Source organism: Trachemys scripta, chromosome 1, assembly GCF_013100865.1.
Source record: "Trachemys scripta elegans isolate TJP31775 chromosome 1, CAS_Tse_1.0, whole genome shotgun sequence".
Taxonomy (NCBI): Eukaryota; Metazoa; Chordata; order Testudines; family Emydidae; genus Trachemys; species Trachemys scripta.
In genome coordinates, this window is record NC_048298.1 from 98,851,715 (window position 1) to 98,873,884 (window position 22,170).

At 39.7% G+C, this 22,170-nt stretch overlaps 2 protein-coding genes across 6 annotated transcripts in view; one reads left to right on the forward strand and one right to left on the reverse strand.

Annotated features, from left to right (window-relative positions):
• PARPBP (PARP1 binding protein) overlaps positions 1-2,854 on the reverse strand; it is a 95,669-nt gene extending 92,815 nt beyond the window's left edge. The window contains exons 1-2 of one of the 2 annotated variants that reach the window (XM_034778736.1): positions 2,755-2,854; positions 527-680 (exon numbers count right to left, since the gene is read on the reverse strand). In XM_034778736.1, the coding sequence (XP_034634627.1) occupies positions 527-676 (150 nt within the window). In that variant the 5' untranslated portion in view covers positions 677-680; positions 2,755-2,854. The remainder of the gene's footprint in view (positions 1-526; positions 681-2,754) is intronic. The other variant, XM_034778741.1, reaches the window with a different exon arrangement.
• A 46-nt stretch (positions 2,855-2,900) lies between these two features.
• NUP37 (nucleoporin 37) overlaps positions 2,901-22,170 on the forward strand; it is a 44,764-nt gene continuing 25,494 nt past the window's right edge. Inside the window, exons 1-5 of one of the 4 annotated variants that reach the window (XM_034778754.1) lie at positions 2,901-2,986; positions 7,203-7,414; positions 9,444-9,568; positions 10,647-10,719; positions 13,572-13,666. In XM_034778754.1, coding sequence (XP_034634645.1) covers positions 7,259-7,414; positions 9,444-9,568; positions 10,647-10,719; positions 13,572-13,666 — 449 coding nt within the window. In that variant the 5' untranslated portion in view covers positions 2,901-2,986; positions 7,203-7,258. Of the gene's footprint in view, positions 2,987-3,031; positions 3,317-4,502; positions 4,562-6,243; positions 6,262-7,202; positions 7,415-9,443; positions 9,569-10,646; positions 10,720-13,571; positions 13,667-22,170 lie in introns of those variants that run through there. The other 3 variants (XM_034778773.1, XM_034778763.1, XM_034778783.1) reach the window with 3 other exon arrangements.

Here is a 22,170-nt window from a genome sequence, read left to right on the forward strand (position 1 = left end):
GGTTTGCCCCTGAGAATCCCAAGCAGAGACAGGTGCCTATCTCCAAGAGAAGAGCAGGGCTTAACACACATCGCTCAGCTTGGCACCTCAGGCAATGAGCCACCTAGCATCCTGGCTTTTGTGAATTCCATTCTGAGTTGCCTCTATCTCCCCACATTCATTGTACAGTGGCACCAAACTCAAGCTGTGTGAATCCCAGTGATTTTCTAGGTACCTGAATGTTAGGTGTGGCAACGCTCAGCATCACCACAACCGAGCTCCTTTGTGAATCTACCCCCTAGTGGCCAGAAAGAACATTGAAGGAAAAGGGAGAAATTGAGAAGTCACACAAAAAAAGCAAACCTCAGAAATATTATTGTAATATTGAAGTTGAGAAATTAGGCATACAAAAGTCAGAAAATTAAGTCCAATATTTTAAAATGTGTGCCTAAAGTTAAGGCTCCTAAATCTTATTAATGCCTAAATATAGCAGTCTGATTTTCATAAGTACTGATCACCCAGCAGCTTCCATTGGCAGAGCACTAACCTGTTTATTGACTTCAGCCATTGACAGCTGTAAAACCATCATCATGCAGTCTGCACCACAAACAGTAGTCCTTTCTGAGTTTGAAAATAAGCACCATTGTCTTCTAAAACATTTGATCATATTTAAGATCTTTTGCTGAAAGGTAGCCATACTCCTAAAGTGGAACAGAGAGAAAGTGAATTAAGTCCATAAATATAAATGCAGTGTTAAAACCACCATTTTCTAAGTAACACTTTGATAAATGTGGGGTGCCTTGTCCCCAATCTCTCTCCATTCTACTTAACCCTATGCAATTGCTGTGACTTATTCCTCTGACTTGTCTCAACATGGTGCTCCCTCCCCATAAAGAAATTAGAATACACAGTTTATGCAAAAAGACTAAGGCAGTGGTTTTCAAACTTTTTGAGCTGAGCCACCCCTTTGAGTTAAAATTTTTGGTTGCACCCTCAACGTGCAAAAAGACAAAAAAGTGAGTCGGGGTGGAGTGGCGCGCTCCCTCCTCGAGCCCCATCAGGCTGGGCTGAGGCATGAGCCACCTGGCATTACTGCTCATCCCCCCCTCCCCGAATGTTCTTCTACACCACCTGGGGTGGGAGGTGCCCCACAGTTTGAAAACCTCTGCTCTAAGGGTAACCATTCATTGTGGCAGGCTAAGCTGTACTCCCTTTCTTCTTCCATCCCCCAGAAAAGAAGTACTTCTGGTAACAAGGCACTTGCATCATCCATCACCACCTCCAGTTCTGCCTGTACAAAATCATCATAGGAAGTGCCAGACTTCAGGTCTGATCAAGTACGCCTCTACCCTGATATTATGCTGTCCTCGGGAGCCAAAAAAAAAAAAAATCTAACTGCATTATAGGTGAAACTGCATTATATTGAACTTGCTTTGACCCGCCGAAGCGCACAGCGCCTCCCCTCCCCCCAGAGCGCTGCTTTACTGTGTTATATCCGAATTCGTGTTATATCGGGTCAGAGTGTATATCTAATTCAGCATCTAATGCAACTAGCACCAGATGCTTCAGAAAGGTGTAAGAACTCTGCAATAAGCAGAAATGCACCCCACATTAGATCTCACATGATCTCAAATAATTAGCGATCAGCTTAAACCCTGAAACATGGGTTTAATGCTAACTCCACTATTCTCGTTATTCATATAAATAGCCAAACTCTTTCTGAAGATTGCAAAATTCTTGGCCTCGTTGACTTCCCGTGGCAATGTGTTCTTCCATTTAACTATGCATTGTGTGAAAACTATTTCCTTTTTTCAGTTTTTAATTTGCCACCTTTTAATTTCATTGAATGCCCTCCTTTTCTTGTATTGCAGGACAGGGAACACAGAAGCTCCCTATACCGTTCATTTTTATATGCTTTTATCATGTCCCCTCTTACTCATCTCCTAAAGTAGGCAACCCCAATCCTTTCAATCTATCTTCAGGACTATGTTTTCAGGCCCTTAATCATTCTCATCACCCTTCTCTGAACCCTCCTCTAATGCCACAATATCCTTTTTGAGACAGTGTGACCAGTCCTGCCCACAGTATTACAGACACGGCTACACCTTCCTGTTGTCCATAAAAATTGAAACTTTTAACCCATTTTCAACTTTTAGGCACCCCAGGCACGAGCCTACTGCTAGGGTGACCAGATGTCCCGATTTTATAGGGACAGTCCCAATTTTTGGGTCTTTTTCTTATATAGGCTCCTATTACCCCCCACCCCTGTCCCGATTTTTCACACTTGCTGTCTGGTCACCCTACCTACTGCAGCTAATTAATTGGAAACCCAGCGGGGGGGGGGGGGGGGGGGACAGGGTTAGGATGGTGCTAAAAGCTGACACAGCCGAAGGAGGGCGGGGAAGTCACCGGTGGCCCCACTCCCTTTAGAGAGCCCCCGGGCTCGGCATCGCCCTGCCACAGCAGCCCGCTAGGCGAGTTAGCCCCGGCCAGCCCCCAGGCTGCTGGGCCCGCACGAGAAGCGAGAGTCCGCGCAGAGACTCTGCCCGAGCCAGCCGCAGGGACTGGCCCTGCCGGGGGCAGCTCAAGCACAGCCCGGCCCCGGCGGGGGCACGGCTGCTGGCGGCCCGGGCAGGGGGCAGCGCTGAGAACCAGCCCAGGGGAGACTCCAGCCCCAGGCAGGCCTCGTCCCGGCCCCTAGGCTAGGCCCCCCCGCTCCCAGACAGTATCCGCCATCCCCGTTCCCTCTCCCCGCGGGCGGGAGCGGAGCGTTACCTTGCACGGCTAGGGCAGCTCGGCCGGTCCCTAGCTAAGGCAGAAGCAGTTGGTTGCCTAGTTACCCATTCGCACACGCCCCGCCGCCGGCGGTTTAAATTTAAATCTCCCGCAGCTGCCCAATCAAAGAGCGGGTAGCCTCTGACCCGGAAATACAAGATGCTAGAGCCGGAAGTGCCCACGAGCTCGTACAAACTCTTCGCGGGAGAGAGATCGGCAGGGAGGTGCAGATGTACGTAGGTGGCGGCGCGTGCGTGGCGCGCGCTCGGTGCAGCCAGCCATCGCCCGCTGGGGTCTAGGCCTCAGCTCCCGTCGGGCCGGGGGAGAAGGGGCTCCGTAGATTCTGTCCTGTCTGGGGCGCTCTGGGCTGCAGCCCGTGGCCTTGTTCTCTGCACTCCCCCCCTCCCCCCATGTCTGCTGCTTGCTTCCCTCGCCCCTCTGTCTCCTCCACGCTTCGTCCCCTTCCCAGCTGTGTTCAAATAGACCCAGCTGCCCCCCGGGTGCTGCGCGTCCCGTGTGCCCAGGGCGCTCTCAGGGAACCAGCCCCCACCGTTAACAACGCGTGAGTCAGGCCCCAGATCGTCAGTAGATTTGGGACGGGGGGTGTCTTTAAATTCACCCTGTGGGTTTTGAGTCTCTCGGATGCATTTGGCTCGTGGTTTTCAAGGTTTTTTTCTGCAGCCAGAGAAACTTGCTTTAGATGAGAATCCAGGCTTTTTTTGTTTGACTCCAGGAGCTGGGACCTTAAGAAGAATACCAAAATTTCTCATAAAATCATGAGTTAGCAACACTGGTAACATACCTCCTGCTGCTTTTTTTTTGCCCCACTGAGATGAGTTCGCACTCTATTAGGTGATAACATTTGTTATCCTTATAGAGAGGAAACTAACATAGAGGTGGGCAAGGAAACTCAGCTAAAAAATATTCATAGATTTTCCTCCCAATGGGTAACTTTTTTGCTTGATTTGTCAGTGCTTTAAATCTTCTTTCCTTATCAATTTGTTGATGCTCGTAAGTTACTAGATGCTTGTTTTTGCTTACATTCAGCACTTTGATAGGCCTTCTACAAATCTTAATTATGTGAAAAATGGTTTCTTTTAATATCAAATGTAGAATATGATGTCATCAATCATGCTTTTCAGTATAAGAAGAATCTAAGGCCTTGGCTACACTTACCCGGTAGTTCGGCGGCGAGCGATCGAACTTCTGGGTTCGACTTATCGCGTCTAGTCTGGACGCGATAAGTCGAACCTGGAAGTGCTCGCCGTCGACTGCGGTACTCCAGCTCGGTGAGAGGAGTACCGCGGAGTCGACGGGGGAGCCTGCCTGCCGAGTGTGGACCAAGGTAAATTCGAACTAAGGTACTTCGAACTTCAGCTACGTTATTCACGTAGCTGAAGTTGCGTACCTTAGTTCGAATTAGGGGGGTAGTGTAGACCTGGCCTAAGGAGCCGTGAGAAGCATAGGCCTCAACACTTGCCTTTTTCCAGGGGGATAGTGGAGGGGAGGTCAGTAGGCCAACTATGACTCAGTATCTGTATCGATATAACAAGGTGGTTACGTCCACCAGACACACGTACAAATACATTGATGCAAGGCAACTTGCATCAACCTCCCTTCATAGTGTAGAACAGGAATTACAGTTCTGTTTTCTGACATTTATTTTGCATTTCTACAGTACACCTCTACCCGATATAACACGAATTTGGATATAACGCGGTAAAGCAGTGCTCCGGGGGGGGGGCTGTTCTGCGCACTCCGGCGGATCAAAGCAAGTTCGATATAATGTGGTTTCACCTATAACGCGGTAAGATTTTTTTGGCTCCCGAAGACAGCGTTATATCGGGGTAGAGGTGTATCTTTAATCCAGACATGCTTGTAACACCACACGTAAGCAGCACCACTAAAATGTAGTAGTCCTCTGCACAGTGGGCTACACAAGAGTGGGTCAGGGAAGATTTTGTCCTTTACTCCTGTGAAAAACTCCCTGAGATAGCTAACATCCATGCACGTGCTTTGCTTAGGGATCTGAATATGTTGGAGATGTGAGGATTCTTCCACATCAGCATTAACTGTCGAATGCCAGTGGACTGAATAAAGAAAACTGTCGTGAGCTCCCTGCAACCACCAGTTCTACAGCGGATCTGAATTAGTCAGGCACAAAAAATTCAGTGGAAATTTTGGTTTCATCTGGTTTTAGAGCTTTATATTTAGGGAGTATCTTTATTGATTGATGACTTATTGAAGGGTGGAGGTGGAGAAAGTGTTAAAACTTGGTTCCATTCGGAAAAGTGACTCCAGAAAAAATGACTATATATTTTCAAAAGTAATTAGGGCTGTCGATTAATCGCAGTTAACTCATGCGATCGACTCAAAAAAATTAATCGCGATTAAAAAATTTAATTGCAGTTTTAATTGCAATGTTAATAGAATACCAATTGAAATTTATTACATATTTTGGATGTTTTTCTACATTTTCATATTTAGTGTATTCTGTGTTGTAATTGAAATCAAAGTGTATATTATTTTTGCTTACAGATATTTGCACTGTAAAAATGATAAACAAAAGAAATAGTATTTTTCAATTCACCATATACAAGTACTGTCGTGCAATCTCTTTGTCGTGAAAGTGCAACTTATAAATGTAGATTTTTTTTTTTTGTGTGTGTGTGACTGCACTCAAAAACTAAACAATGTAAAATTTCAGAGCCTACAAGTCCGCTCAGTCCTTCTTGTTCAGCCAATCACTAAGACAAACAAGTTTGTTTACATTTAAGGGAGAGAATGCTGTCCTCTTCTTATTTACAATGTCACCAGAAAGTGAGAACTGGCATTTGCATGGCACTTTTGTAGCCGGCATTGCAAGGTATTTACGTGCCAGATATGCTAAACATTCGTATGCCCCTTCATCTTCGGCCACCATTCCAGAGGACATGCTTCCATGCTGATGACACTCACTTAATACAATTCATTCAGTCAGAAATTTAATGTCCCCTGCTCTGTTTCACCCGCATTGTACCATATATTTCCTGTTATAGCTGTCTTGGATGATGAACCAGCACATGTTCATTTTAAGAACGCTTTCACTGCAAATTGGACAAAACACAAAGAAGGTACCAATGTGAGATTTCTAAAGATAGATACAGCACTTGACCCAAGGTTTAAGAATCTGAAGTGCCATCCAAAATCTGAGAGGGACGAGGTGTGGAGCTTGCTTTCAGAAATCTTAAAAGAGCAACAGCTCGGATGCAGAAACTACAGAACCTGAACCACCAAAAAGGAAAATCAACCTTCTGCGGATGGCATCTGACTCAGATAATGAAAATGCGTTGGTCCGCGCTGCTTTGTATTGTTATAGAGCAGAACCCGTCATCAGCATGGATGCATGTCTTCTGAAATGATGGTTGAAGCATGAAGGGACATGTGAATATTTAGTGCATCTGGCACGTAAATATCTTGTGATGCCGGCTACAACAGTGCCATGAGAACACCTGTTCTCACTTTCAGGTGAACAAGAAGCAGGTAGCATTACCCCCTGCAAATGTAAACAAACTTTTTTGTCTCATATTAGGTGAATTGAAAAATACTATTTCTTTTGTTTTTTTTACAGTGCAAATATTTGTAATCAAAAATAACTATATTAAGTGAGCACTGTACACTCTGTATTCTGTGTTGTAATGGAAATCAGTATATTTGAAAATGTAGAAAACATCCAAAAATATTTAAATTGTATTCTATTATTGTTTAATAGTGTAATCACAATTTTTTAAATTGCGCAATTAATTGCAATTAATTTTTTAATCGCTTGACAGCCCTAAAAGTAATATTAAACCAAAAATGAGTGTTATGTTTAAAATGATACTACAGTCATTATTGCCAACACCAAAAGAAAGCAAGTCTGAGTTGCTCATGTGTGCCAGTGATTTTCACATCAAGTTTGCCCAGTTTATAAATTTAAAAAATTAATACTGTAACCTTCAAACTACCAACACTGCAAAGGCAGCCTGGGAACTGAAATTATAGCTGTTTATCATCATTGTCAATAATAAAGATTCTGCAGGCCAAGTGCCCTCATTTACATCTAGTCAACCCCAACTGTGTTCGCATTCTATCTTCAGTTATAGATTTGCAAACCTATTGCCTTTAAAAGGGTTACATAAGTATAAATTAGATCAGAATTACAAGACCGTGGGGTTGCAAAGGTGGCCCTACAGTTGGGAATGAACAATTCTCTCAATGATGTACAAGCCAGAAAAGAATTCACTTCAGGAAGTTGTCATCTTAGATAATAATTTCAAGAGTAGAACTGCATTCTGACTTTTAAAATATAGAGTCTAAAGACAATCTCATCTGTTTTGTTGTTGTCTGCTGATAAACTAATGTTGTATTTTGATACACTACTGTGGCAGCAAGTTCTCTAAAACATATATATTTATTTTGATATCTAGCTCCATGCCCTACAGAAGAAGTTACGTCTGTGCTAACTTGATTTTTACCATTGAAGATGAAGCAAGACTCTTCTCGAAATGCTACCTACACTGTGGATTGTGAGGATTATGTGCATGTGGTGGAATTCAATCCATTTGATAGTGGAGATGTAGGTTCCCTAATTGCATACGGTGGCAATAATTATGTAGTTATTGGGACTTGCAGATTTCAGGTTAGTATATGTTTTTATCAAAGATTTTTTTAGTTTCCGATATTTAATAAAGATGAATTAAAGGGCACTGATAAAATAGTATGTTGGAACAAAAATACTTTTACTCTATTTATAATGGGTCTAATATATATTCGCCAAATAGCTCTGCTTCACACAGAAACACATGGCAACTGAAATTATAGATAGTTCTCTGTGAGGTTTTCATTCTGCTACTACAAAGTTTCATAATGTCATAGTTCACAGTGAATAAGATTTACACTGAAGCAATTATTCTTTCCTTGGAAAGTAATTTTTGTTGCAGCATCTCTTCGAAGATTCTAACTACTACCTGGAAAGTTATGCAATTCTGAGTTCACACTATTCTTTGTGTAATTGGGTATCTGCTGTGCATTTACAAAGTGCTGTGTTTTATCACATTCTATTCAACTTTTTCTTTAACACCAATCTGAGCCCTGATCTGTATTTTGGGTACCTATTATTAATGATTTATGTCCATGTTAAGTTTCTGGCTAGCTCCGAAAATGCCAGAGATGAATTAAATTATTTTTGCTTCTAAATGAGTTATATTAAAATGCTGCAATACTTCAGAAAATAATGTTTTGAAGAAAAGAGTCAGCTGTTGTCCTGTGTGGTACAAATTTTGCATTTGTGATTTTTCTCTTGTTCAATCTATCTATCTTTTTAAGAAAGGGCTGAAATGAGGACCTAACTTTGTGATAAGTGGTATATAGTTCTTAAGGTGTCTTTTTTTCATGACAACTGACTCAGTGATTAAAAAAAAAAAATGTCATAAACTAGTGATTACTTTTAAAAGGGTCTCAGATAAGAGCGAACATTTTTGAAGAATTCCTAGCAAACGTGGCAAAACGCCATAAAATTTATCAGATGATTGGCACTCACATGTTTAAAATTCTTTACCTGCTTTATCTGCATTGACATACAGAATTTTACAAGTAGAAACAGTTTTATTTGACTATCCTCACTCTGAACATCTCGGCATACTTACTGTTGGCAAATAGCTGGGTAAAACTTTAAGATATTGTTCTGTGAGCCCATAATTATATAAATAATCAAGTAATACAAATTGTTTTAAAAAGGGGCCTACAGTATCTTCTAGTGTTGGGTTTCTTTTTGGTTTATGTGCTTGAAAACCTATGGGGGAGCTTTTTATCTTTGAATCAAATTTCTAAAATCTTTACACTTGGCTGTGTGTGATAAAACATTGGAAATGTTGTTAGACCCTCTAATGCATAAGCAATAACAACAATATATTCATAGGATTTTTTTTCTTTTTCTGCCAGTAGCTGAAATAGTACAGCAGTACATTTCTAACTTAGATACTCTTTACTACATAGTTCAGGATTTACTTTTAATTTATCTGCTGTATGATAGCAGTTCTCCACACATTTAACAACATTCAATAATTAACTTGGAAACTAGTTAGCTTGGAAAACCCACTACATACTATTGACCTTATGGTGGTTTGACTTCTTTTTTAGCTCTTGTCAAAGGTCCTAAATGGACAACACTTGAAAATAATATCCTATATTTACTCAAAGATCAGATGCAGTACAAACTTTTCCATATCCTTCAGATAATGTACCTGAAGTCTATGAAGTTCCTGTCTCTGAGAGTTACAGTCTCAATCTTTTTGCCCATTCAGAGTTTTTAGCTTTCTGCTGAGACTGCTAACAAAGATGTGAATTGCAGTGCTGGCTTTGTGATATGCTTACTTGTTCACTAGAAACTGGATGGAGACCAACCACTCACTTATGTATCACAAGTTACTGAATATTGTTATTGTTGTTTATATTGTAAAATCACTCAAGGTATGATTTTGTCACTGTACAAGCATATCGAAAGACATGGTCTCTGCCATGAGGAGCTTACATTATAGAAAAGCAATCCAATAGTAGTTTTTGGTCACCACAAGACTTAATTCACACTAATCTAGAATTGAAGGACTTGTTTGGAGGATCAATTATAGCATAACATTTTCTCTGTTTATTACAATGTTTTATATATTTAGGAGGAGGATGCAGAAGTGGAAGGAATACAGTATGAGACACTAAGAACGTTTCATCATGGGATCAGAGTCGATGCCATAGCATGGAGTCCAGAAACCAGACTGGATGCTTTACCTCCCCAGATAAGGTATTTTAAAAACGTTTAAATACAGAAACAACTTTTCTTTTGTCTGTCCACCTTTTATTCCTTATGCAAAAGTGAAGTTAGACTCATTGAATGAAATCCTAGCCCCATTGGAATCAATGGCAAAACTCCCATTGACTGCAGTGGGGTCAGAATTTCACCCTTTGGCTTTAGTTAATTTTTACTTTTTTCAAAGAACAATTCAGTTGTGAATTAGTCAAAATAATTAATATGAAAGTGGGTGTAAATAAAATGTAATTAACCTTCTCTGTAGTCTGTCTAGAAAGAACACTGCTAGGGACTCTTTGTAATGCCCTATTCTACAACAATCAAGTCTGCATTAGGACTGGATGAAATGCTCTCTCTGGTACAAGCCAATGTCACGCAAGATTCAGATGTTATTTGTGAAACCACAGAACTGTGGGACTACAGTAAAAGAGCATTAAAACCTAGTTTTATACTTTTATTAAGTCTGAACAAACTGCTGACCCTTAAATAGTAGTACCTGTTTATCAATTAGAAGTACTTTTAATGTTCAAGCAGTGTTTCAAACATGGTGTAGAAATGCCAAATCTGATGTTTAAAATAAAATGTTTAGTGTTAATACCATTCTTCTGTTTTAAACCGCTACTAAAGCATGCTAGAAATTGCTTTATGAACTTACATTAGGATCTCCTTCAATTGCTATTATAAATGTTTTAACTTCTCTAGCCATTTGACCACCACTGATAACAAGAAGTGCAAATGCTAATTATAATTTACTGTTTTCAAAGATTTCACGATTCATTATGTGACTTGTTTGGTTGGGCAAAAGGGATCGTTTTCTTTCAATATAAAGTAACCCTGCCGCCTGACATGCAGCTACAATACACTGCATTCAAATTAATACTGTAAAGACTGTTAGGGCCACAAGAGAATTATAATATTTAGAAGCATGTTCATTTTCAAAAGCATAATCTGAATTTCCTTCTGAAAAATGAAGTGAATCTTTAACTTAAGTTGGGATGGAAATTTTGCAAGTGAGAAATGATTGAAGGGCTTTTCCTGCCCCTCTTTCCCCCCCCCCCCCTGATTATTCTAGATTTTGTACTGCAGCTGCTGATAGGAAGTTAAGACTATTCACTTCAGATCTCCAGGATAAGCATGAATATAAGGTAAAATACACATTATTAGAATTTATTTTTCTATCTTTTTAGCCTCTAGTAGAATTTAGTCTGTTTATTTTGTCCCCTAACCTATATGTTGTATTAAAAGCTAGCTAACTGTATTTGTACTGTAAAAGGAATATCTACTATTATGATCCGCAACATTGAATGTATTCTAATACCTGGAAACATTTAATCAATACATTAAAGAAGGAAATGTCTGCATGCAGCAGGTAATTGCAATTTATTCCTGTTCTGTACTTCTTAATAGAAAAGAAAAATGACTGCATAACTGAATTTAACAGAATTCTAGAACAGCAAGTATTATTTATGCTTGGACTAAAATGAGGCAAGGACAGATTGTCAACATGTGAGCTTGAAGTGGGGAAGTGAAAAGATTCTATTACATACTGAAAGCTGGGGGCAAAAGTTCATACTAATGTTTTTAATATCTAGGCTTTCTTTAGGAATGTTCTATAAAGGAAAGAGCGAGTGAGTATAAATTAGGGATACAGCATAAATGTTTGTTTTAAAATGGTTGGGAAATCATCATTAATTTCTGTTTTCATTGCAACTTTTAAGATTCTCCTTCTATAATCATCATAATTGAAAGCCTTAATACTGAAATCAGTGCAGTCACATATACCATAATTGTAGACAATTCTGAGAAATACTTCCTTAGACCAACAATTGCTTTTTTGTGAAGCCATATGAAAACAAACACATATTTCAAAGAATGTTTATAAATGCATTAGTCTTTTATTCCATTTATTTAAGGCAGAGGTTCTCAAACTGGATAGTGCGGAATGTATTCCCGTGGTTGGGGGGGATGTGAGAAGCCGCTCTTGCCTTCAGAGCTGGGTGGGCTGGAGAGCGGCGGTTGCTGGCCTGGCACCCAGCTCTGAAGGAAGGAAGTGAGGCATGGTGTAGTATTGCCATCATTACTTCTGCACTGCTGCTGGTGGCGGTGCTGCCTTAAGAGCTGGGCACTTGGCCGGCAGCTGCTGCTCTCTAGCCACGCAGCTCTGAAGGCAGTGCCGCCACCTGCTGCAGTGGAGAACTCATATATCTGCTTTAGAAACTTGTCTTGTGAAAATTTTATCTACAGTCATTTTTTGTAATACCTAAGTGACTTAGGCTCCAAAATCCCTTTTCAAAAGTGAGCATTTTGGGTTTCTGAAAATTCTACCTTACATCTTGATCCATAATAGCATTTTAGTTCCTACACTTATTGTGTAATTGACTGTGTACTAATTAGCACATACAAATGTTCAATTGAAATTCAAGAAGAATTTGCTAGGAAAATCGACACTGCTGAGAACCACATTTATTTTTTTTCTCATCAGCATTTTCATTTGTGGTGTATTAACCTGTCAGTTTTATATTTTTATAAAATATATTATGCATTTTTGCTTTATAAATTCTTTCATTTTTACTTATTGTATTGTACCTTAATCAGGTTTCAGCTCATCTGCCTTACGTATGATGATTGATTTCTTCTGTGTGTTTAAACGGACAATGGAAAAAAGCCATAATTCAATTAGTAAAGAACCAAAATGAGTATGTGTGTTTGGAATGTAAACACATGTGCACATGAAGTTGCATGCATCACCCAGCGGTGCTGTAGCATGTGTATACACTCCTGCCCCTAAATCCAGCACTTTCCTAAAAGGAGGAGAGGCTGCAGGTATCACTGTCTTTACTGTTGTGCCATTCTTGATCCACCCTCCTAAGCCACCCAACCAGTTGCTCCTCCTCGGTAAGCAAAGAATAATATGGAGCATTGTGTCAAAGTTGCTGACAATGCCATCCAAGGGAATCTTATCTGTTTGCTCTGAAAAAAATTTTTTTTAAAGGTGAGAGCTTCTGTAATATACAACACAGTCCTAAAGCATGTTATAGATGCTCAGAACTTGTTGAGCATCCAGGATCAGACCAGCCTCATGTTGGGCTGATTTATTTTTTTTTAACTTGATACCCCAGTTTCCTAATGACATTTGACTGAAAACTACCTGTTGCCTATAGCTGGGTGTCAAAATTACAGTGGATGTATGGAGGACTTTGATGCAACATAGCACACATTTTACACAATAAGGGACTTTGTAGAGATACACAAAACATGCAAAAGCAGTTAAAGAATATGATTAGTCTGACTGTAACCACTAAGCCATTTTTGTTTTTTTAATAGTAAAGCTCATTTGCATTTGGCACTTTTGGAAAGATTTCATAGACTATAGTCTGACATTACTGTCTTAGAGGAAAACCTGGTTTGATCTAATTATCAGCAAAGAACTGAAAGCAGACACTTTTAAATTTTCAAACAAGCACCATTGGGCTTTCTCTCCTGCTGCCCCAAACACTTGGTAGGAGCTCCCTGTAAACATCTGTTAAGCTACTTCATTATCCTCCTTAAAACTCATTTGCAGTGATGTCCATAAAGATAACTTAGAACAGTTAGACAGTGGTCTTACACACAGTAGTCTACCACACTGACCAATACTGTCTCTTTTCCTTGTTCTCCCCCATCTGTGTACATGTGTTGTATCTTGTCTTAAAGTTAGACTGTAAACCCTTTGGGGGCAGACATTATCTTTCTGTTCTGTTTGTAGAGCACCTAGCACAATGGGGTTCTGGACTGTGACTGCAGTTTGTAGGCACTATGGTAATACAAATAAGTAATAATGGGATAAGTTTGTATTCCTAACTGTAGAACCCCAAATTCATTTTAAATGTATATGCTTTTCCTGTAGCAATTCTCAAACACATTGTAGAAGCTACTGGAATGCTCAAATATTGCTGTTTATCAGAATTATTATTTTTATGACCTCAGTATGAAAATATTTCTTTGTTCTGATTAACAGATCTTTGATGGCCACTCAGATTACATTAATGATCTGGTGTTTGCCCCTAAAGACGGTCAGGATATTGCAAGTGTGAGTGATGATCACACCTGCAGGTATGTATTCTCTTCACAGTGCGATTGAAATCCTGGGCTGCCTTAGATGGCTTTAATGAGGAGGGAAGCTATCCCTTGATAGCAACTTCTATAGGCTTAGGCAAAGCGAGCCAAGCGCCTATCCTACTGTACCAGAGGCTGCCACAGCACTGCAGATGTAACAGCCAGAGATACTCTCTCTGTCCCCTGCAATGCGGCAGGCAGACATCAGGACTGCTGAGCAGCTGCAACAGGGAAGGGACAGTAGCTGCTCAGAATTCCTCGTGAGATGCAGAGGAAGTGATGGCAGGTTTATGAGGAGGCGGTGCCTTTACCTTTTCCCTTGAGTGACAGGACTGACTCAAACACTTATGTTTAAAAATCACAGGGGAAGACTCAGGAAACATATTTAATTAAAAATCAAATATGGTTAGAGAGTCAAGGGCCATAAGTCACCCCAAAACCACAGGTTGATGCCTTTGCGCTAATGGTTCAGTGATAAATAATGCAGTAGAGACTCTTCAAGGATACATGACAAGGAGTGCTGGAATAGAGCATTCTGCAAGGGAGAGGAAAGCTGAAGAAAATGGTGACCCTTGACTATTCCAAAGAGAAGGGGAAGATGTCAGAACAGAGGTGATTTGTGTAGTTTAAGATGATTGTGTTTTGTGTTTTTTAGTTATTGATATAACAATCACTCTTAAATAGATCAGTAGCCAAATAACACCCAAAATAACCCTTCCCCCTGATTTCTCCATTTAAAAGTAGGAGTGAGGTTCCTGCTGCGCAGCCAGAAACAAATAAAATTAAAGCTAGATACGATATGTGATGTGTGTACTCTGGGACAGATCATCATTGCTCCAGTAACTTAAACTGAACTACATTGATTTACACCAGCTGAGGACTTGGCCTTTAGAACCCATGGTAAAAAGTTCAGACAAAATCAAAGCCACACAGACATGCTCATCCCTTTACCAAATGTTCAGTGCAACTTATATTGTTAAAATCAGCCATATTGGAAAAGCATTACTCTTTTAAATGACAAAGTAAGACACTTGTAGGGTTTATAAGCCTAGAATGGGAGTTGTAAACTTAAGAGGGGGGGAGCCATATTATTCCTAATTGTATTTTGTTAAACAAGACCATTTAAACTTCTAGGCAATCCTTTTCTAAAGGAATTATTTTTTAAATATCTCACTTTTATGCACACTAGCTGGACTTTTTCCAATTTATCATTTTGGATGAGATTTTGGTCTGTCTTTTGGGGAGGAAATGAAGAGAAGATTTAATAAATAGAACCCAAAGGCTATGAGCTCCTTACTTCTGTGAGTAAGGAAGACATTTCATACAGTGGGCTACATGATGTTGAATTAATGCCCACTGGGAATTCAGAGGTATTATCTTGGTCACTAGAAGGGTCCTGTATTTTTTTTCAAAACATACAACAAAAGTCTTTTAAAAATGATACTTTTAAGAGATACTAAGAGCATTCTCTTTTCAATCCATGTCCTTGGTTTCTTCATTAAAATAGACTAGTACTAAGTGTTTCTTCAGCAAAGAGTTGTTTAAATATTTCCATTAAATACAATGTATTTAGGGATGAAAGAAAGAACTGTTTAAACTGTAGTAATCCACTTGACACCAAAAGAATAAAAGATAAGATTTTTTTAATGAAAGTATAACACCACCGAAATTTGAACTCAATAGCTGTGAAATATAAGACAGCCACTTTATCCATTGTACACTGTAAAGTCTGGCTAACAGCCATGGGAAGAAGTGGGATGTATTTGGCCACCTGAGAGTTCTCATATTTTTTCTATTCATGGGATAGAAACGTGGAGAATGATGATAACATTTGCATTTAAAAATTGAATATAGAGCTATACTCCAAAAATCAAGAGAGTGCAATCCACAGGTCTTACAAAGGTCTTCTAAAAATTAATAGAAATCATACTTAATTTGTTGTATGATTTGCCTCTTCAACAAAAATTCAACAGCTATTAGTTGCTCTAGGAATAGGGCATCTTTTGAAATGGTTATGCTATGCAATACTAGAGCAATTAGTACAAGAATACAAAAAGGATAAAGTTTCCGGTGTTTGGGGAGTTTGCTAGATTTCTCACTGTTAGGTCCTGTATAGATACGAACAGTGCTCTTCTTCCAACTTGCCTGTAGTTAATACAGTAATTCTTAATATAGAGCTTTCTGGACTTCATAGAGGTATCTCTAGGTTTTTCCTATTTTCATTTCTACAATAGTGGATTTAATGCAGTTTTAAATGAGTAATATTATTACTATATCAGAAACTTTAATTCTGTGGAGATATAGAAATATTTTGTACACTAAAACTTTTTGCTATAATGCTGTCAGAATATCAGGGATGGGCCTGATCAGTTCTTGGATGAAGACCTCCAGTAAAAGTCTAGATTCTGCTTTGGTGATTCATTAGGTGGTACATTCCTTGTGAGTCCAGATTGAATAAGTCCTGTAGTTCAACAGTTCCCAAAGTGTAGCCCTTGCTAGGAGTCCATGATGTAGGCACCCCCTTATTTCCAGCTGCAAAATTGAAATGAGAATAAGTACACTGATTTTCTATTAAAGCAGTTCCAGTAATGGTGTTTGGAGTCATGAACAAAAGGGAGAGATGTCTAGAAGTCCATTTCTGTGTTTAAAAATAACTTCCTCTCCTAAACATCTGTACATTACAGTTGATTCATTTCATTCCAGAAGTAGCTACATTTCGGTGGTGGATGAAATGATCCCTGAGAATAGTTTATCTATCAACTTACAGGGATGCTGTTGATTTTTAAAATCTCACTTGTTCTTTTTAACGTAAGATATAGGTAAATAGGAGATCTTGGAGTTTGCAGGGAGATATTTTTCTGGATTTTTCAGTTTTACTTTGTGCATTTGGCAGTATGGTTTTCCCTGTATAGTATGTCAAGCAATTTCCCATGTACTTTGGGTGAGTGTGTTTTTTTTTTTTTTTTTTTTTTTTTTTTTCACACAGAAGAAGAGAGAAAAATCTTTTTCAATTTTTCAAAAAAACAAAAAAACAAAAAAAATGTAATGGCAAAATCACAACAATTAACAGAGGGCCATAGAGGCAGGTGTCAGACCTGAAACAAATGTTAATCATAATTATTATATTAACCAAACTAAAAATAATTTCAGTGGTAAACCATGCAAATTAATGTGGAATATATCAGAACAAAGTAAAAGCACAGTAATTATGCACAACATTTTTTTTGGTATTATTTTATATCTCTTCAAAGAATACTCAAGTTTGGGCATTGATACACTTCCAACTGAGAGCCATATACTGTTGTTCTAATAAAAATTAAACTGCAAAATTTAATTTTGGATGTCATCTCACTGCTTGACTAGAGTTTCAGTTGGTTTTTCCTGCTCTATCAGTGGTTCTCAACCTATTTACCATTGTGGGCCGCATCCAATACTACCTGTATGACCCTGAGAATGTCACATGGGCCACAGCTGCGTGCTGATTTGGGCTACGGGTTGAGAACCAAGCTGAAACTCAAGTATGTCAAAGAGCTCTGAATACACTGGTTAGCACCAATTTGCTGGGAAAGGATCTGAAAACCTGTTTGAACTCCCCCCGGGTAGTATCAGAACTCTTGTCAGCCAATGGCAGACACCCCTTGTTAGAAGGGCTGCAGTTGGTCAGTAATGCTGTCTGTGTCATGTGTTAGGATTGGCTGTCCCCATCCAAGGCTGGGGTCAGACACATAACCTTCCTACTCCAGTACACACAGCAGCACCCACCTACCCACCCTTATTTTTTTATATCCTGGCAAAAGATATGTATATTGCAGGCCCGTTCCCCCTTTTTTTTTTTTTTTTTTTTTTTTTTTGGATGTGTATGGTGATTCTTTGTTGCTGCATCTCAGATAATTTCTCACTTCCATTCATTTTGGACTATTCATGCCAAGGTACAGGCTGTTTCATTGACATGGACTCTAGGAATTTATGTAGGTCACAATCAGGTTCAATCTTTATTTCTTTTTGTTTCACGTGACCACAAATTTTGCTTCTGCATCCTGGCAGCAAGGGTTAGATTAGCTTCTTGAATGGAGATATGTGGGAGAAGGATTGACATCAGGAAGGTGTGTTTCATTGTTAGAGATTGGATTTGCTGGAATGCCAAAATTTAGTGCAATGTTCAGTGGTTTCCCAGTGCAGTAGCTTGCCCAACACTATGAAACTTGGTAGATCTATTTGACCTTCGAACAGTTGGGTTGCTCAGTATTATAAAAACCAAAATGAAGGAAAGCCAGTGATGGCTCCGGACTGCTGTTCCTTTCCCTTGTCCTTCACTTTTGTTAAAACCATTGCCAGGACATGTTGTTCCTGGGTGTCATTTTGTTAATTCAATAAACATTTCAGACTCTTGGCCATAGTGTGCACAAAATTGCTGCCTGTCCTCATTTGTTCCTGCCTCCTGCAATGTTGAATATCTTTGTCACTACTCTTATTTAGTCTTTATAGCACATGTTCAAAATTATTCCTTTTTTTTTTTCTTGCCAGAATAAAAAATTGAGCAGATTTTTATTGTACTCTGTATTATTTTATTCTTACCCTATTTATTCTGGCAGAACACCACCTCCAGTATCTGGAATGCATTGATACCTCTTTTTTTTATAATGCTACCAAAACATTTCTTCTTTAAGGACTGAGACTTTTCAAATCCAGGGTTTGTTGAGCTCATTCACCAAGATAGCTATTATGCATTGTAATGGGTTACAATGGAGAAGGAATTGGAATAAGATTAAAGATTGTGACATAATGAAAATATTTCCTGATTTTTGGATTCCATAGTCTTATATTCTGCCCATTTTTTGTTGTTGTTGTATGCATCCTAATATGTCCCCCAGATGTGATTCTGTTTAGCTTCTATTGCACTGCTATTTGTGGTCATTATGCAAGTTTAAGCCTGTCTCCTATGTACGGTATCTGATAATCCTGTAAAAGTAAAAGCAGTTTCTGAAACAAATCTTTGGAACTTAGTTGAATAAGCTTTAATTATGAAGCAACAGAGGGTCCTGTGGCACCTTTAAGACTAACAGAAGTATTGGGAGCATAAGCTTTCGTGGGTGAATGCCCTCTTCATCAGACGTAACTTAATTATGAAGTTATTCAAAAAGAAACATTTCAGGTTAATTTTGTGCTATTAATGTAATACTAAGTAACCGTTTTGTTTTTTTTAATGAAATGTGAAGAGTTTCCTGTGTGACATTGTTATGATTTATACTGAGGATCATGAAGTGGTAGTGAGAACTTTTATTCTATACTGTAAATTCCTTAAAAATGAAATCACCACATTTAATCTGTTTGAAAACTACCTCATGGACTTTTTTCAAAGGTCACTGGCAGAAACAAAGTTCAGTTTCTCAGTATGATCATCTTTCAAAAACAGTTTATTTAAAAGTTTTGAGGGATTTTTTTTTAGTTCACATTAGGAAGGAAGTACATTAATATCTAAGGAGCTCAGATAGTATAGCCCTAGCCAATTTCTTGTTTTCTGATAAAAGAAAGCTAGTACTTTAAGGATTGCATCCTTGCAAAAGATTTTCTTCACAGAGTAACGATTGAGCCTCTTTAATCTGTAAAATAACTTACTATATTTGTAGTCATGTCAGTCCCAGGATTTTAGAGAGACAAGGTGGGTGAGGGTAATAGCTTTTATTGGACCAACTTCTGTTGGTGAGAGATACACGCTTTCAAGCCACATAGAGCTCATCTTCAAGTCTGGAAAAGATACTCTGAGCATCACAGCTAAATGGCCACGGCACTCCTACTGAAGGAATATCTGGACTCATAGAAACCATCCTAAGACCACTCACCACCAAAAAGACCAGCTTCCTCTGGACACAACTGACTTCCTCCACAAACTCTGCGACATTAACAGCCTGCTTCATCACCAACATCCCTCAAAATGACAGTATAACTGCCTGCCTCAAATATTTATAAGACAATGGACAACCCTCAGATATTCACCCCAAGATCATTGCCAAACTCATCAATTATATCCTCACCCATAACAATTTTACATTCAACAGCAAACATTTTGTCCAAACCGTGGGAACTAGGATGACTCCTCAATATGCCAACTTCTTCATGGGCCACCTTGAAGAATTTCTGGACAAATGCACCACACAGCCAATGATAAAGCTGAGATACATGAATGATATTTCATGGCTTAAACTCCCTCAGAGATTTCCTAACAACCACATCTTCAGCAATTACCACCTCACCATTAAACTCTCTCTGGAACACTCCTACACTAACATCAGTTTCCTGGACATCACAATCCGCTTCAACAATGGAATCCTACAGACAATCATATATAAGGCACCCACAGATCACCACACCTACCTTCATTGATCCAGTAACCACGCCAACCACACCAAGAAATCTGTTATCTGCAGCCAGGGACTCAGACACCACATAATATGCTCTGAGGGGAATTCCCCCAACCTCTCCAAGCTCATCATCAGAAGCAAGCTACCCCAAGACACACCAACTCAAAGTGGCACCAGACCTTGTCAGAACAGATGTAAAACCTGCAGACATATGAACAACATCCCCCCCCCCAATACTCCTTTCAAGATCCATGGGTCCTACGTTATACCTATCACAACATTTGGAATACCTTATCTAGTGCACTAAATGCCCCAATGACAACTATGTGGGTGAAACCAGAAAATCACTACACCCTTGAATAAACTCACACTATTTCACTACTAAATCTAATCACACTGCTAAATAAAGGCCTTTGCAGAATCCAGGGTTTCTCCATTTTTACTGATGAAGGAACTGTACACCCATAAAAGTATCTAAATTTTCAGTCTTAATGTTGCAGTAATATAGGCAGTTAAAATATTATATTTTGTCTTCTTTGGGGAAGGTGACTGGCATGTGCATAGCACCTTTCAGCTTTACAAATTACAGATTCCGGGATCACTTTGCCCATGATCAAAAGGTACCAAGCAACCTTTTAAAAGCACACACCAGCAATTTTAGACAGAACGTGGTGAATACTATAGCAAACTGAAACTACAGAGGAATTTTTTGTTTGTAAATACAGTTACCCAGGTGGAATTTAACACTCCTCATGCTGCAAAAAATGACCTGGGACTTTTACAACCACAAGTGGTTAGGACCTCTGCTTAAATGAAGCATAAGATTCCACCTCCTGCAGCATTATACCCCTAACAAAAGGAAACTTTCAAGGCTTGATGCTCTGGATCCCATCAGGCCTCAGATCCAGGGTCCAAGAGAACAGTCTCGGCCCCTGGGGCTTCCAGTAGGTCGTAGCAACTGAAGGGTTCCAAGAAGCAACCCTGGTCAGGGCTGGATCAGGTTCCTGTGACTCCCTTAATCAAGCCCCCAAGGCTACACACGTCCAAGTCCATGGCCATGCAGTTCCAGAAGAGAGGTTGAGACAGTTCAGTCACCCTCACCAGTGCCATACCTCATACCTCACAGATACCCAACCCTGACAGAACTCCTACACTTGCAAGACAAAGGGTTGGTTCCAACTTCCACTTCTGAATGTAGGAAGATGGAATTAATTGATTGTGTTCAAATCAGGGCCCTCAGCAACCTTCAGTTCCATCAATCCTGGCACCAAAGAAAAAGAGGCATAGGGACAAAACAGCCCTCCTCCAAATCCATCAACGTTACAGATAATGATGCAGGAAATGCTGTCTGAAAAGGAAGACAACAAGGTAGCTCCCATCTTTGAGCTGGAGCATTTGGAAATGGACTATGAACCCGATTTATCTTGGGGGTAGCTTCAGCTTCCTGTCCTTCTGAGGATGATAAACTGTACCATGATTTGGCGGATCATATGGTGTCCACTTTAAATCTTCCTGTAGTGCCTGTGGAAGAGATTTCTCACCCAATGTTTGGTATCCTTGAAGCTACTTCTAGGAGTAGAATATCCTTACTCATTTTGATACTTTGCTACAGCCGGCTAAATCCATGTGGACCATGCCTGCTTTTTCTTAACCTGCTTTCTAGAAAAGCTGACCAGTTGTGTCAGATATCTTCTGAGGGGTTTTAGGGTCTCCAAACCCGCTCTAACCCTAATTTACTGGTGGTGGCAGCTGCCAGTTAAGGGGCACAATCTGGACAACCACACTCCACCTCAGCCAACAAGGAGTGGAAAAGGATTGGTTTATTGGGGAGAAAGGTGTTCTCCACATCATACCTCAATACTTGGGTTGTGAATTGTCAAGCAGTTGTGGCCTGCTACCAATTCCACTTATGAGAACAGATTACATTATTTTTACAAGACTCACCTGATGATGGAAGGTTGGCAAATGCCAATTTAATGGAGGGCCAAAACGTAGCTAAGCACTCCTTCAGGGCCTCTTTTGATGCTTCGGACTCTGCTGCCAGAGCATTGGCATCTGCTGTGACCATTAGGAGTCATGCATAGTTTTGTTTATCCTCTCTAGTTCTGGATGCTAAGAGTAACCTGGAGGATCTCTACTTTT